At 56.9% G+C, this 16,923-nt stretch overlaps 1 protein-coding gene across 1 annotated transcript; it reads right to left on the bottom strand.

Moving 5' to 3' along the window:
* Window positions 1-4,441: 4,441 nt before the first annotated feature.
* TLX1 (T cell leukemia homeobox 1) lies at window positions 4,442-10,586 on the bottom strand. Its single transcript, XM_074874034.1, has 3 exons — window positions 10,118-10,586; window positions 8,353-8,554; window positions 4,442-4,664 (listed from the first exon to the last, which is right to left on the bottom strand). Exons 1-3 carry the CDS (start codon window positions 10,584-10,586, stop codon window positions 4,442-4,444), a joined length of 894 nt encoding a protein of 297 aa, XP_074730135.1.
* Window positions 10,587-16,923: the final 6,337 nt, after the last annotated feature.

Genomic DNA, 16,923 nt, shown 5'->3' on the forward strand with positions numbered 1-16,923 from the left:
TGTCCCAGAACCCCAGACAAGGGCTGGCTTTTTTACTGTAACCCAAACAGCTTTCAGCAAAGCCATTTTCAGTTTTGTCAGTAAATTGGCTTGCATTTTCTACCCCATCTAGCCCACGACTACGTGTAAGCTGTCCTGGGAGGCGAGGAGGGGGCTGCCTCCCGCGGGGCTGGGCTCCTGCTGACGCCGTGCTGAGTCAGCACCCCCATTTTTAAGCTTTTATTTTGGTGTATTGGTTAATTAGGAGCACACCCAAAAGTACTGATCTACAGTCTCGGTGAGGTAATGAAAATGATCCTATAGATGGGTGTTCGTGGGGTCAAAGCCTCTCTTTACGATTAATGATACAAACCGTATTAGAGGACACATACGCCCGCCTGGGTCTTCCTCCAGCAAATACCATGTACAGGTGACTCTCACAGATGCTGCTGCAGGAAAAATAGCATTAAACATACAACAAATGCCCCACACATGGGATAACGCAGCCCAAGAAAAGCTGCATGTGGTCTTTATGAGTACTCACATAGAATTTGGGGCGTGCAAGTACTGCAAGGGGCCAAATGTGCTGGCCTGTGCCCAGGAAAAAGCACAACTGCAGGCTCCAATCAAGTCAGGAAGCTCCAGCAAAGACCCTTCAGCTTTTCCCTGGGCTCATCCCTCTGCAGAGATAAACCAACTGATCCTCGTTTGGATGACTCATGTGCTTAACTAATTGGCTAAATGGGGGCCAGACCCCTGGTTCCCTCCTGCCCACATGGTTTGTTGAGCTGGGACCAAACCCAGACAACCGCAGCCCGTCCAGCTGGGCTTTGTCTCTTCCAGCTCCGCACAGATGTTTAATACTCTTGCTCATGTAAAGACGATGCTTCCCCCCACCCCAGATATTGCTTTCAAAAGCTCAGTATACCTATAGCCAACCCAATGTGATCGATGGCTCTTGGTCCCTGGCAGCGTTGCAGGTGATAGAGGTGTGCATGGCCATGGTACGCTCTCCTGCGATGCTCATGTGCCCTCGGCTGTGGGTGTCACACAGGCTTCGCCCCTCCAGCCCAAGCCTACCTTGGTCTGTATTTCCTAAATACTGGTAAACAGTGGAAAAACATTTCTTCCTAACTCCCATTTCATATTTGGGTTTCGCTATATTTTGAGATCGAGGGAAAATGACTTTCAAGGCGTTTTAATACAATTTTATCCCTGTTCCCAAATAGGTATAATATGAAAAATTAAATCAGCCTTCAATGTGGTATGGATGGCCCCAGGATATGGCTGAGGTGATGTCGGTCTACAAAACATATCATTATGTGTCATTGTTTCATGTCATTGCTTATTGATTTAATTTCATCATATTTCAGGCAACTTTTATTGTCTAGGAACAGATCATATTAATAACTGGAAGCACATATGCAGATATCAAAAACACCTCCTGCCACTAAACCAATTTTTAAAATTAATCCAGGAGAAATATTTTAACAGAAACCCCTTCCAAAAGCAATTGTTCCAGGGACAAGAAAGACCAGATGACTATTTTTCTGGTTCCAATGTTATATATATTGTCATTTCATATCAAGATTTCTTTTTTTTTCTTTAGGTTTTCTTTTTTAACAGGAAAGATTGATAAGAAAAGGAGGAAGTCAACAGTTTTGAGAACAAGATATAGCTAAATATTGTATCTAAACTCATGCCCTCGAATGTGCCTTATCATACATTCAACTTTGCTGGGAAACATTTTGGAATATGAACTGAATAATGTGGATATTATAAAATGGCTGTCTTGGAATTAAATTTTGCGATATTGATGTGTCATGATAATAAAATAGAAAACACTTTTAATATCAACAGTGAGCTCTATCATCCTTTTTTTAAAAATTATTTTGTGGTTGGTGCTTCTTCCTACACAGAAACCTTGAAAACAAAAACGTACACTGCAGCAAACTGTAAACCATTAAAGATTTGTACAGAGCAATGCCTCCTGAAGGAGTAAGCCCTAATCCCAGCATTATCTTTGTAGCCAAAGCTGGTCACATATTAAATAATTAGCCTAATCAGCTCCTAAAAATCTGTCTGTGGTATGAAACGGAATTCAAACAAAAGAATTCTGTGAAATTTATCTTGGAAAAAAATACAAGGTGTTTTATTTTAGCAGGTTTATGGGCATATCTTTTAAAGATATCTCAAAAAATGTGTTTTCTGTATTTACTTATTTTCCTGTTTTCTTTTTCCTTTTTTTTTTTTTGCTTCTTGTCTCTCCATCACTGCAGATGTTTCTCTGTGTTCACTTGCACATTGGACTGCAGGATGGGAAAATCCTGCAGCACCAAAAAATTTGAACTCAATCCTGCAATAATAGATTTTGGATAAAGCAGGCTATTCACATGCTCCCTTAACAAGCTCCCCAGCAATGCTGCACCCAGAGGACCCAGCTTCCAGGAATGCTATCAAACACCAGGTATCAAAGGCTCAGGTTATTTTGTCGCCCATGTCCTCTTCTCCAACGTCCTTTATCCAGTAATTCCCAGTGCTGGAAGGAAACACCAGGCTGAAATCAACCCAGCTTCCCTGGATGTAAGGTGGAAGTCTCCCCCAAGGAAGCTGATGGTAGTTTTCCCACTGGTTTGATTCTCCTCTGAGAAAGGCTTGCCTAGCTGGGGACAATGTCCCTTGATAAGGTTGAGCATGGACAGAAACCAGGGTCCCTAGAATAAATCCCTGCAAGATTGTCTCTGAAATGTACTCTTGTGCATTTCTTTATATTCAAATGCCCCTTTCCATATAAAGTTTCAGACACAAATATCTCTAGACCCCACCAGCCCATGAGAGACCCCACTTCAAGGTCTCATTCAAGAAATTATTCAACATAAGTTTAAGGCCAAGTCCCTGCACAATTCCTGCCACTCCCGGCAAGCTCCCCAGAAGGGCTTCGATTAAGGGAGGTCCTAAATGCACTGCTGGGTTGAAGCCTGAAAACGTTTACAGGATTGGAGATTAAAATACAGCAAATTACCTCGGGAGCTTCCAAAACCAAGCAGACCTGAGCAAAGTCAAATGGAAATGCTAACTCTATTTTCATTTTAAAAAAATAGCAGAGGCTTTGACAGTAGTTGTGAAACGCTGTCTCCTCTCAGGGAACTAATAGACAGGGAAGAGCAAGGCTTTAAATGATTTATTCAGTACCCTGGAGATTTTTTTTTTATTTTCATTTTTGTTTCCACATAAATTACACAAGCACTTTATAAAATGAATACACATAAAACACCTTATAAGTGCATAACTTAAAAAAAACGAATGAACGAATGCCTTTAAAAATCTCACTGAAAATAGGTTTTCTGATTGCTTGTTTTACTAGCTGCTTAAATTGGCAGTACTGTTTTAGATTATAAGTAACTGAAAAATATATACTGTATATATATATCTATATATTCCTGGCATTTGTTATAAGAAGTGCTTTGTTTAATTGTGTCTCATTCCCTTGGTACAATTAAAGAAACAACTAAGTTAAACGGTTGAGAGTGAAATTGATTTTTTGCCATCAGGAACTGCCTTCTAAAGGGAAACAGGTAAAATCAAACATTGGACAACGTTTTGCAAATGATATGGAAATAATCCATGGAAAGAAACTGCATTACCCCCACAAACTGCCACCGAGGTCTTCTCATTATTAAAATACACGCTGATGGGCATGGAGTCCGTGGCAGCCGGGGACAGTTTGGGCTCTTCATACAATTGAGATATCATATTTACCGTCCTCAGGAGTCTGTCAGATCCTTCTCTTATTCCCCCCTTGCAAGAAAAAATTAATGAAAAAGGGGAGGAGAGACGGCGAAGTGAGATCCGAAGGGTTCCCATCTGGCGCAAGCAGAAATTGCTGCTGTTTCCTCCATTTGTTGCATCCCTGAACGTCTCCAGCATGGACGGTCCGAGGAGGCTCGCGGCAGAGACGCATTTTCCAAGGAGCCTCCTTTTATTTCAAGCCATCAGTCCAAAGTATACATGTGTGTATATATATATATACACACTTTATATATATATATATGGATATATAAGGGTGACACCAGGCTTTGCACTGCTGCCAGCAGAATCCAAAGTTTTCTCTCCCCCAGCTGGGTGAACGCCGGCGGCCGTGTCTGTTGGGGCTGGGCTTTTGTCTGGCAGCACGTCAGCAAGTTCACAGTCTGCACCGGAGACTTTCAAGAGAACAAAAGGGTTGGTGGGAGGCGAGACACCACTGCTGATCCAGCAACCCCACGGTGGGGAGAGTTTTTGGGGTGGTTTCCCTTCCTTTCAGTTCTCATGGAGGGTTTCTCCAGCCAGACACATGGGAGGTACGTGTGGCCAGAGTACTGTGGGGTGCCAGCCTTCCTCAGGGAGAAACAGGGATGCCACGTGTCCTCTGAAGGACAGCCCTACTAGCAGAAGGTGCACGTGCCGCCGGCGGGTGCCAGCCTTATTCGCAAGCGGAGGCGACGGTGGTGACGCTGGTGATCTTGGTGGAGTCGTCAGACCAAGGCTGGAGGTTCTGGAGGGCGAAGAGAGAGGAGTTGTGGACACAGATGGGGTCGGCTTGGATAGGCTGGTTGATGGTTTTTTGGAAGGCCTCCTGCTGAAGCTGCATGAGGATGCGGTTTGCTTGCTGCCGCTCGGCCTCCCGCTCCTCTGCCGTCTGCCTCCTAAGAGAGAGGGAGTGGTTAGGGGGGCCTGGGGGAGCAGAAGAGGGGTATCTCTGGAGGGAATAGCTTGTGCTGGGTGCTTAGGGCTGGGGAAGGTAGGAAAAGAGGGTGCCCAGCCACTGCCTGGTCCCACATCCCCTGCACAAACTACCAGTAAATCCCATAAACTGGGGACTGGGGCTGTCATTCTTACTGGCCCCAGCAAAAATTGCTCTGATCAAAGAGAGCCAGGAGCAGCCCACAGCTCTGGTTTATTTTCTGCCCATGGGAAAAATCCAGCAGAGCCAGAACACCTAAAGGGACACACGACTGGGTTGCAAAAGGTGCAATTCCCTGCAAACGTGCTCCACACCCAGCAGCAAGAGCCAAGCGGATGGCATCCCAGCGAGGACCACAGGGCAGGAGCGAGGTGAGACATCACTGACAGGCAGTGCCACACGGCTGGGACACAGGCAATGTCACCCTGCGCATCCCCTTCCCAGCACCCAGGTCTACCACCTCCTCCACAGGGCTGCGGTGGCCAGCTGTCCAGAGTCTGGATGAAGGCAACAACACACCACGGCAGGCAAAACAAAAATCAGCAAAAAGTCATCTAAACACTAGAAAAATATTTTTAGCAGTGAGAAGAATCAAAGCCCAGAGTAAATTGTCTGGGCAGGGTAAAGGAAGATATTTTTAAGAACAGGTTGGACATGCATCTGTCTGGAATGACACCGGCAGAGCTGATCCTGCCAAGGGGGGATTAGGGGGCCTACGGGGGTCCTTTCCACTGCTGGTAGGGTGCTGGCTCTGGGTTGTCTGGGAGGAGGGGATGGGATAGGTAGAAATGACCTCAACACACTTAAATCCACAATGAAAATCCCACATCACCCCTTGCCTGGATGGCGGGTCAGTCTGTAGGCTGCAGCCTGTGGTCACCTCTGCTTTTGCTGGTGAACATCACCTAGCACCAGGGACACTGCTGGGAAAACCTGGAGGCAGCTCACAGTGCCCACCCTGGGATGATCCCCAAAGCACCCCCTCCCTCCCTCACACCCCCAGGCCCAGCTGACGCTCTCCTGGCAGCTTCAGTGGATCAGTGACAGGGGAAACGGCAGCTTTTTAATTTAGCAACTTGGGGGGATGCGAGATATCTCATCTTCTTTGGCAGTGGGGATTGGAAGTGGCAGCTTCGAGCTCCGTGGTGACATCTCAGAGCACAGGGCAGGGGGTCCCTGGCTCCCCACCGGTGAAGCGGGTGAGGGCTGGATGCAGGCAATGGGCCTCCAGGGCACCTGAGCCTTCAGGCGTGAGGCCAGGGCTTCTGAGCAGGTAGCTCAGGGCTCAGTCCCTGCTCTAATCACTGTGTCAACATCTCACGTCAGACATCCTGGGGAGAGAGGGCTCAGAGCAGCACCCGCCCTCCCCGTGCAGCCCAGGAGCAGCTCCGTCTCTGCCTCGATGAATATTTAATGACTCCTTGCACAATGAAGAGATGCTCTGGGAGGAGGGAGCCCCATGTCCAGGGCAGTCAGGAGCATGGTGGCTGTGAGCACTCGGCTCCCAAATATCTCCCTGCTCCTAGCATTCATGTCAGGCTAGGATTTGCAGGTTCAAATCTGCCTGGAGGGAACTAAACCTCAGTGCCCATATCTCAAGCAAGAGCCCAAATCTAGAGAGTGGATCACGCAGCCACCTCATTCCAGCAGAGGCACCTCGACAAGGGGCAGAGGCGAGACTCTCCCCCCCTAAGCCTGCATTTATTTAAGCAGTTAAATCCCTCAGAGGGCTTAAAGCAACTCTTTTCTCAGATATAGTTCAGACTGCGCCTGCAAGTGGCTCCTTCCAGCACCCAGCACTCCAGGCACCGCTCAGAGCCCACTGCCCTGCACAGGGGCACGGGGCAGCGAGCCAGGCGCGCTATCGACCAGGGACACCCACGGCTCCATCACAACACCCAGCGTGCACAGATGGAAAGAAGCAGAGCTTACAAGCCTGCATCCTTCTGGCTTAGGCCAGTGGGGATTCTCCCATGTCTAATAGTACGGCTGAGGTCAGGCTGCAGCCTTTCCCTTAGGCAGACCAGGATTTTGTTTCTCTTTACCCAACTATCTTTTGTGAAACATATGAATAGGTTTGTATCCTCTGCTCTGCCAAAGGGGGCTGAACTTAGCCAACAGACGCAAAGAGTATTGACAGACAGATGGAGAGTCAGCCAAGCCACATTTGCCTCACTTCCTTAGGAAACCAGGCTAGAAGACATAGCTGACCCCATTTCGCAGGCCACAGCAGGACTGTTCCTCCTCCAGAATCTGCTCCCAGCTAACAGAGATCATTCCAGCCAGAGACTTCCTGGCACTTGGGAAGCTGCTCTTCCATGGACTCTTTAGGGAAGGACTCGGTGAGGGGATTCAAGTTCCTTGTCCTTCATTTCTTATCCAACTCCAGCATCCCCAGGCAATCACCATCCCATTCACCCTCGGGGAGACCCCGAGGAAGCCCTTTTCCCCCACCTTGAAGAAACTACCGCCTGCCGGCACCCAAGCACCCGGTGCTCAGCACCCAGCAACACCCTCCTTCTCTGACCTGCCAGGGGAACTGCCTTTTGCCCAGCGCCCACCTCCCCCCCGCAGGGTGCCTGTCCCCAGCCCGGGGCAGGGCAGAGGATGCTCCCAGGACTGGGGTGCCTCCCCCGGGGACACCCCGGGAAGCTGCAGCCTAGGAGGAGCAAGGTCACGGCGATGGAGCCCGGGACGCTCCGTGCGAGCCCAGCCTCCACTTCCTCATCTGCCCGGCTTTACCGGCACGCCCGGCAGGAGACCAAAACGCAAGCATGTTGGCAAGGAGGTGCCGTAAACCCCGTGGGGGTGAAAATCTTCGCGGGGTTTACGATATCCCGGCAGCCCCGGGTGCAGGATCTGGCCCGAGCCACGCTCCCACGCCGGGCTGCGGCCCTGTCCCGGCGCCGGGGGGTCCCGCTGCCCCGCACCGGCGGGACCGGCTCCCGCCTGCTCCCCTCTGCCCCCCGCACCCCGCTGCCGGGCCGGGCCGGGGGCTCCCACACGCTGCTGCTGCGGAAAGGGGCACAAGAGCCACCGCACGCACGGGGTCCCCGGTGACACTGCCTGTGCCCACTGCACGTCCCCCACGCACACACATTCATCCACGGTGCATACGTGTGCAGCTACCAGCACGCAGACCTGGCATGCTCGCACAGCGCACACACACGGCGCACACGCAGCCGTCCGGTGTGCGCGCACACCCCCGTGCCTGCTCACACGCAGGCACACAGGACATGGGGCCACACAGCCACATGCACGTGGCCTTCACACAAAAGCATTCACACTCACGGTGCAGTTACACGCATGGCCTGATGGCCTGTTTGCACACCCCCCCCAGGTGTGCACACACGTGCACGGGCATGTGCGCGCGTGGGCTACACGCACACACACCCCCCACAGGCACAGTCGTACCCCCAGGCGCTGCAGGAGCACACACAGCTGTGCATGCACACACATGTGAGTGCACACACGGGGGACTCACACGTGTGTGTGAATGTGCGCGTACACATGCGTGACTCCCCCATGTGTGCGCTCGCACGGCTCATGCCCCACACACAGCCACCAGTTCCCCCCACGGAGGTGGTGGCAGCCAGGCCTGCTCACCCAGCTGCCCCCTGAGCCCGCCGAGCCCCCTCCCAGCCCCTCACCTCCACTTGGTGCGCCGGTTCTGGAACCAGGTCTTCACCTGGGCGTCCGTCATCTTGAGGGCCTTGGCCAGGGCAGCGCGCTCAGCCGAGGCCAGGTACTTCTGTCGGTGGAAGCGCTTCTCCAGCTCGCAGATCTGCAGGCGGGTGAAGGAGGTGCGCGGCTTCTTCTTCTTGGGGGGTGTGCGGTTCTGGTAGGGGTGACCTATACGGCGTGTTACAGTGAAGGGTGAGAGGGCCACTGGGGGGGACACGGGAGGAGGGGGGATGAGAGGCAAAGAAGCAAGCAGCGACACATCAGCAGAGGGGCTCCGGCTCCCGGGCGCTGGGCTGGGGACCCCCCCGCTGCGAAGCCGCCGCTTCCCCGCCGACACGGGCTGAAAAAACGCGACGGCCCCGGTGCTTTCCCCGGGTGCTGCGGCCACCGGCCGGGCACCGCTCGGTTTTGGCGGCGGGGAAGGCGAAGTACCGGGGCGGGGGGGCCGGTAACGGCAGCCGGTCCTGGCGCCCGGCCGGGGCTCCGTGCTTCCTGCAAACGGGACTCGGTTTAATTTCGTTTGGGCGCGGCGGTGACCCCGCCGTTTCGTACGCGGGAAATAACTTCCCGGACTGGAAACGGGAGTTGCGATTCGTTGGGTTTGTTTTTTTAAATATATATATATATATGTTTGGTTTTTCTTTTTTTTTTCTTACCCCACGAAAAAATATTTGGGGAAAACTCGCGGCGTCTCAGCTGGGCCGGACCAGGAAGGGGTTCCGTGAAATTCAGCCCGGTGCCTGCCCGGGGAACGGCCCGTTTGTTCACCCGCGGCCGTGCCCGAGCCAAGCGCCATCGGGTCGAAATTAAACGCGAAGTTGCAAAAATCGGGCCTCGGTTTCCGCCTCCGAGAAGAGAGGCCGGTGCGGGAGCTGCAGGAGCGGGAGGTGATATTTTCTTCGTTACAATTTCGTTGCTTTGGTTTTTTTTTTAATTTTCGTTGTTCGAGTTTTTGCTTTGTTACCGCCGAAAGACGAGCCCAGACACACCTGAAAACGGCGGCGAGTCCGAAAAGCGGCTCCAGCCCGAGCTCGGGGCTGCAAAAAGTCCCTTTTGGCGGGGGAAAGGCTGAGCCGAAACCCGCAGCCGAGTAAAACCAGCCCGGTTACGGTACGCACGGGAAAAACGGCCCTACGAGCGGTCGGGAACGGGCCGGCCTTCCCGGGCGGGAGAGGGCCGGGGCCGCCGGGCTCCCCTCCCGCCGGGCCGGGCTGTGCCTCCGAAATAACCCTCTGTTTTAAAGGAAACTTTCCCCGGGGGTTGGGGCGGGTGGCGGAGCGGCGGGGAGCGAGCAGCCGTGCCCGGGGCTTGCGGGAGGTGTGCGGAGTTTGCCATCCCGTTTTCTCCCTGCCCGCCTTTCCCTGGCTGTGTCTCGGGGAAGGAAAAACAAAAGCAAAACCAAGCAAAAAAACCCCAAACTAACAAACAAACCAACACAAAACAACCAACAACAACAACAACAAACCAACAAAAAAACCCAACAAAAAAGCCCACCAGAACCAATGCGTGTAGGGGGGATTGAATGCGCCTGATTTTCCACCCCTTCTTGCTTCTGGCCTCCTCCGGCACCGACCTCCCAGCGCGCCCCGGGCCGCTCTCTCCACCCGGGACCAGATCCCACGTTCCCCGGCGGCACCGGCTGCCGCGCCGAGGCCGGGCGGCGGGGAAGGGAGAGCGGGGCGGCGGGAGCAGGGAGGGAAGGCGGGGGGGTGTCCCGGTGGCCCGACTCACCTGTGAACCTGTCTTTTGTGTACCGCCTGTTGCTCTCCATCCAGGGAAAGGTGAGCCCCGTGAGACTGTTCATGCCGTTCACCGCCGGCACGGCGGCGGAGAGGGGCTGGTGCACGCCGCCGGCCACCGGGCGATGGGCCGGGACGCGGATCACCCCCCCGGCGGAGCTCAAGGTGTTGCCGTTCATGCTCACCGCCATGTTCACGTTGTAGGAGCCGGGCAGGCCGCCCATGCTGCAGGAGGTGCCGGTGTAGGCGCCGGCCGCGCCGCCGCTCGCCCCGTAGCCACCCGTGACCGTGTTGTAGGCGCTGCCCACGATGCAGCCCAGCCCGTAGTCCGCCGAGTCCTGCAGCCGCGGGTGCGACACCATGCAGCTGCCCGGCTCCGACGTGTTGAGGATCTGGTCGATGCCGAAGCTGATGGGCTCGGCTTGGCCTTGGTGCAGGTGGTGAGCCCCGAGGTGCTCCATGCCGCCGCCCGGGAGCCGCCGCCGCCGCCCGGCCCCGGCAGCGGAGCCGCGCACAACGCCCCGGGGCACCGGGGCCGGACCTCCGCCCCGGGCAGGGCAGCAGAGCCCCGCACCGCCCCGAAACGCGGCGAGGGAGCCGCGCACAGCCGGGACGCGCCGGCTACACGCTCAGTCCCATAGCACGGCAGCCACGCACCCCGGGACACGCCAGCAGAGCCACGCACAGCCGGGACGCGGTAGCTCCACGCTCAGCCCGAAGAGCCGACAGCAGAGCCATGCGCACCCGAGGCGCGGGAGCGGAACAACCCCGCAGCCCGGGAGGCGACAGCCGTGCCCAGCCGAGGCACGGGAGCTGCACACTCGAGGCACAACCTCGCCACGCACCCCCACTGGACACAACCGCCTCCAGGAGCGGAGGCGCGACACCCCCACCCTCACACACCGGTCCCGCTCCGGCGAGACCCAGCACCCCCACACCACCAAGACACAACCACCCCAAGCCAGGAGCCACTCACCCACGACACACACACACACACGAAGGTGCCCCGGGCACCCCGCGCCGCCGCGGGCGGTGGGCAGCTGAGAGCCCCGCGGAGCGGCGCGGAGCGGAGCGCGGCCGCGGCGGAGTGCGAGTGCGAGCGCCCCGCTTGCCCATCAATCACGCTACCCAAGGCCTGCTGCTCCCGGGCCCTCACTCTCCATTGGCTGGATGCTGAAAGGAGCCGAGTGAATGACAGCAGAGAAGAGCACACGAGAAAAGGAGTTTCTTCTTCCCCAGCTCCCCATCACCACCACCCCCCCCCAAAAAAAAAAAAAACAAACCACACCACTGGGCTCGGCCTTGTAAAGTCGGTGCGGGGTGCGTGCAGGGCGCTGGGGTGGGTAAAGGAGCAGCAGGTAGCTGGTGGTGGATGGGGGATGTTTTGTTCCGGAGTTTGTGGCCGTGGGCTGCTGGGGAAGAGGGGTCCTGGCTGCCCGCACCCGTGGGGTGTCGGGCCCTGGGCCGCGATCCCCGTGGGCTGCTAGCTGATCCCGCGCGAGGGCTGAAGCTGGGGGATCCCCTCCTGGAGGGGTCCCAAACGCGCCGTGCTCCTTTTCTCCGGAGGGGTGTTCTCAATTTCAAAAGTCAGCACCTCTCAAAAAGCAGAAAAGAAGGGGGCTTCCCCCATCTCCAGAACGCGGATGGTCAGGAGGATCCCCACAGGTCCCCGGGCCCGTCGAGGGGATATCATGGGAAGAGGAGATGGGCGCTTGGGGGGCACCTCCCCACAGAGAACTGGAGGGGAGGGGGGGAAAGCACCCGCTGCTGCCGGCCCCTCCACTCTGTCCCGCGCCCGCCCGCGGGGAGAGGAGTGTTTTCGTTAAATAAATAAATAATGGAAGCCACTGCTGTAATTTGCTGCAAAACTTGTTTTGGCCCTGGCCCGTCGGTGCTCCCGCTCCGCGCAGCCAGGCGGGGGCAGAGCCGCCGGCGGGGTGGGGGAATGGCCGGTTCCTTCCCCCCCCACCCCCACCCCCACCCCCCCCCCCGCACCCCGCTACTATCGACAAGCTCAGCCCAGCGCGGCCCGACGTTCCCGGCCGCGGCGTCGAGGTTTTTCCCGCTGGTTTGTGCTCCACCAGCCCCGGGCAGCCCGCTCCGTCCTCCCGGCTCTGGGCTGGGGCCGGTGTGACAGGCCCCCTCCTCCCCCCGGCTGGGGCAAACGCTGCCCTCTAGCTCTTCAATGTGCCGGTGGTTTAGTGCCCACGGGGGACCGTGGCGGTCCTGCAAGATAGCCCACTCTGGGGCATCCCCCATGCAATACAAATGCACTGGCACAGAAAGTGCCCACGCACTCGGTTACACCTCCTCACTCACTGCCACACATATCACCCATGCCCATCCTCACCCCCCACCACCCCCCCCATGGCCTCACCCTCACAAAGTGCACCTGCTCACAAACACCCTCATGAGCTCACGGGCACCCAGTCATCCAGTCCCTCACAATTACTTGCACGTGCACCTCCATTTGTGCACACTTATTCACACGCTCCCCCCATTCTCATCAACACTTATAACCCTCCCAGCACCCACACAAATTCACACACACACATGTTCTTGCACACACCTTCACAACTGTGTGCATTCACACACGCATATTCACCCCACAATGTGCGTTAATGCACCCCCTATACTGTGTACTCACAACCCCAGACACACTCACGCACTGACACACCAGTGCTCTTGGGTTCCTGCCACCCTCACCCCAGCCACGACCCTGCTGTGACACCCCAAGATCCACCACTGTCACCGCACCCACCATCACGGCCCCCCATGGGGGAGGCTGTGGCAGCACAGCGGGCAGCAGCAGCTCACGGCCGCCCCTCAGCCCCATGCCCAGCTGGTGCCCAGTGCCCGGCCAGCCTGCTCTCCCCCCTCACCCAGCCCTGCCTGCCCGCCGGGGTCGGGTTTCCCCCCCTCCCTGTACCTGCCTCAGTTCTTGACTTCTGAACTCTTCAGGGAACTCGCTGGCGCCAGCTCCATCAACCAAAGTCCTTGTGGTTAGGAGGAGCTGGGAGGGGAGGGAGGGAGTGAGGGCTGGGGCCAGCCGGGGCTGGGAGGCTGCCCTCGGGCAGGGGGGCCTTCTCGTCCCCCAGGGCTGCAGCTGCCTTTGCCCTTCTCCAGCACCAGCCTGGGCTGCTTCTCCAACCCCTTCTGACACGGCAGAGCCCGCTCACCAGCCCTGAGCGTGTCAGGTTGTCTCCGCAGGGAAGCGGCAAAGCAAAGCACACCATGCCAGCCCTGCACAGCACCATAGAGTCCCCTGCCAGCCAGCTCTGACATCCAGAGGGACCCAGCTCTGCTGCCTGCACCCAGGAGGTGCCCCCACTCCGGTCAATAAACAGTCATCTCATGCTGCTTGTACATCCCAGAGGCCCCAGTTGATGCTGGGCAAAGCCTTTGGCCTTCCCTGCACCAGAGATCCCCCAGGCTGAGCAGATGCCGAGGGCCCCGGAGGGACTGGCCCCAAGAAATCACAAGGTCACCACCAGTGAGCCAGGCTGGCTAATGAGGGTCACAGTCCCCAGCTGCTGAGCCCAAGGTAGGGGCTTTTGGGCAATAAAACCTGCCAGGAGACAGACTACAGGTAAGTCAGGTCTTCCTCTGCCCAGTGCCCAATGAGGACAAAGGAGGGCAGGCAGGACTAGGTCCTGATGGGGATTCAAGACTTCTGGAAGTCAATGGGAATTATTGATGGGTTTTGGGGTGATGCACAGCCCCAAGATTTAATCCCTGCACAAGCCACAGACCTCTCCCTGCAGGCTTGGGAAAGACACACAGCTCCCAGCACTGGAAGTCTGGGCACTCTTAAACTCCAGGACAACACCCAGTTCAGATGCTCCAGCTCAAATTGCTCCCGGCCTCAGTTTCCCCTTGGGCTCTCTGGGACTGGGGCTCAAGCAGTGCTGTAGAGCACAAGGTTCTGGAAATACCCTGTCTCAGGAGACCTGGCAATTCATTGATAGCCTTTGCATCCAACTCCCTAATTCTGGGACTTCAGTTCTCTAAGAGATCGTGCCGTGCCACAAGCTCACACACCAGGAGACATCAGGGCCAGTCTTGGTGCTTTCAGGTTTACATCCCAACGGGAGAGTTTACAAATGTCAGCACTTGCTTCGAGGTGCATCCAATGACTCTACAAATGGATCCCTGGGGTGGGGGGCAGAGGCACCCCACTCCAGCTGGCTCTGCCTGGCTGATGCCTGGGAGACAGGTTCCCACACAGCATCCTCCCACCTGCCGAGGGCTGGATTTGCCCCTCTTTGCTAAGGCTCTGGATGTCAGGCCCTGCAAAAAATAATTCAGAGATCATACTCTAAGCGGAGACTGGGGAGACAGGCATTCTCAGATGCTTGCCCAAGGAGCTATTTAGGGCAGCGGGGTTTCTTTTCTGGCCACAGAAATCCTTTTCAGCAGGAAACTTCAATAAGCTGGATCAGCCCTCTTCGGAGGTGGAAGAAAGCCTCCAATGCAGGAGCTGACATATGTACTAAGTTGCTGCAAAATCAGTACACTGAGGAGCCCAATGTCCTCGGTCTCTACTTCTCCAGAGCGTCTCACCCCCTTCAAGCACCCAAGGCCACCTACATATTCCTGCCAGCCTTGAAACTTTTGTCCCCTGTCACCTGCCCCGAGCAGCTGCTGGGACAGGCTCATTTCCAAAGCAGTGGTTCAATCCTGCCCCAGCTGAGGGTTGGGGGCTCAATATATCCATGCTAGGAGATGGTAATAGAGACAAGGGCCCTTCCCGTGCTGCATAAGTCTCACCTCTCCTCCCCCCACGAAGGCCTGGTGATCCTTTCTCAGGTTCTCTCATTGATCGGGTGCATCTGCCTCCTGCCAGCCGAGAGGGGCAGCCCAGCCAGGGCCTGACCTCCACCCTCCACTCCCCTTTTCTTCCGCCTTGTCGGCTTTCCAGGGCTCCCCTCAACCACAGAGCATCTCTACAGCTCGGGGCTCCCGGGAGCGCGGCGTCCCAAGCTGCCTCCCTGCGTCGCAGCTGCTGGCCGGGAGACTGCTGCGAAATACAAGCCCTCCTGCAGGCACTGGGGACAAAAGTGGCGTGTCTGGGACCTTGGCAAGGTCCTAGCAAAACACACCGGGCTCGCTCCGAAACCTGCACTTGGAGCTGTGCTTTCTGAAACCTGTAAAATCCTCCCATTTTCCTAGAAGTGAGCGACTCTGCCGCAGGCAGTTGCAAGGTGACCAACACACCCTCACCCCATCAGCAGAAGGGTGCACCCTGACTCCTTCCCTTCCTCGCTGCTTGATTCGTTTAATTCGGGTTGGCAGTTTGCGCAGGAGCTGCCCACAGAGCCCCACCGGGCGGCCCCGTCGGGCAGCCCCCACCGCTCCCCGCTGCCGTCGGGGCTCTGCCTCTCAGCGCTGCCGCCCGGGCTGAGTTATGTCGCAAGTGTCGCGACAGCCGCCGATAGCGAAGCAGGGCGACCTCCGCACAACCCACCGTCCTCCCGCGGTGGTGGGAGCTTCCCCACGCGAAATCTCGTTTCCCGCAATTACCACCGAAACCCACCGCGTACGGACGGTCCCCGGAGCCCCCCGCCCCACCGGCGGCAGCAGCTTTTCCCCAGCCCCGCGTCCGCGGGAAGGGCGGGCCGCGCTTCCTGCGCATTAAAAGCAATTAACACCATTTGGGGAATTTTTAATTGCTCTATAAAGCACGCTGTAAATAATTACTCCCAGCTCTGTTGATCCCTCGAATACGCACTGACAGTTGTAATTTATGGCTTTGGAAACGTGGCCCCTTGTATTCAGCATAACTCCTTATTACAGTAATGACTTAGCGCCGCTGCACTTAATGAGTATAAAGTGCCCGGCGCAGCGGGAGCGGGCGGGAGCCGCAGCATCGCACGAACTTCGCCCGCAACAATATTTTTCCCCTTTATGGTTACAAACGATCGAGGGGCTACGAGTTAATACGGCGGGGACGGAGCGGCGGGGCCGGGGGAGCGCAGCAGGGCCCGGGCAGAAAGCACGGCCGGCTTCGCTCTGTCAACGACATCTCCCGGGGGCAGTTGTTACCCACCAAAAAAAAAAGTATTTAGAGCAGTCCGCAAACTCCCCTAGCCCCTCGCCTCCTCGTAGTCGCTGGCTGCCTGGAGCAAATGGGTTCGGGAGAGGGACGAGAACGGTCACAACTCATCGCGCCTACAGGCGCAATGTGGGGGCCGTGGAGCTCCGGAGGACAGGTCGGCCTGCAAACCCCCACCCCCAGCTGCCTCCCGCCGCCCCGGGACTGACCGGCTCCGCGCAACAGGCCGGGGGGCTCTCATCCCTCCCGGGCCCCCCGGCCGGCGGTACCCGCGGGAGGGGGGGAGAGCGGGGCGGTGGCCGATGGGGGCTGAAGTGCCCGGCGGCGCCCCATGAATATTCAATGCTGCCGGTTGCCGGAGGAGCATCTGCCGATAAATTATTGGTCCTGCGGCACCAGCCCCTCTCTCCACCGTGCAGAAATGCGTGTAATCCAATTAGCCCCGTCCCCTTGGCCACCCGCCCCGCACCAGCCCCGCTAATGAACGGTGTCTGGCCGCCACCCCCGAGGGCACCGACGGCAGCGGGGGACACCGGGGGCTCTGCCCCGTTATTAACTCCCAGCTTAATTACACTCTCCGTGCCAGCTAACACAGCCATGCCGTGAGGGAGCAGACGTAGGTTGGGACCCCGCGTCCCTCCGCCGCCTCCCCCGGGGTCTCCCCCGCTCCGGGAAGCGTTGACCCGTGCGGCATCCAGGTCGGTCGCGACACATAGGGTGGCCGTCGTGACATCGCCCCGATC

Source organism: Strix uralensis, chromosome 7 (genome assembly GCF_047716275.1).
Source record: "Strix uralensis isolate ZFMK-TIS-50842 chromosome 7, bStrUra1, whole genome shotgun sequence".
Lineage (NCBI taxonomy): Eukaryota > Metazoa > Chordata > Aves > Strigiformes > Strigidae > Strix > Strix uralensis.

Coding starts and splice junctions, on each gene's coding strand:
- TLX1 (XM_074874034.1), bottom strand. CDS start 10,586: ATGGAGCACCTCGGGGCTCACCACCTGCACCAAGGCCAAGCCGAGCCC. Junction 8,555..10,117: donor CACAAAAGACAGGTTCACAG/GTGAGTCGGGCC, acceptor CACGCCGTATAG/GTCACCCCTACCAGAACCGC. Junction 4,665..8,352: donor AACCGGCGCACCAAGTGGAG/GTGAGGGGCTGG, acceptor CCTCTCTCTTAG/GAGGCAGACGGCAGAGGAGC.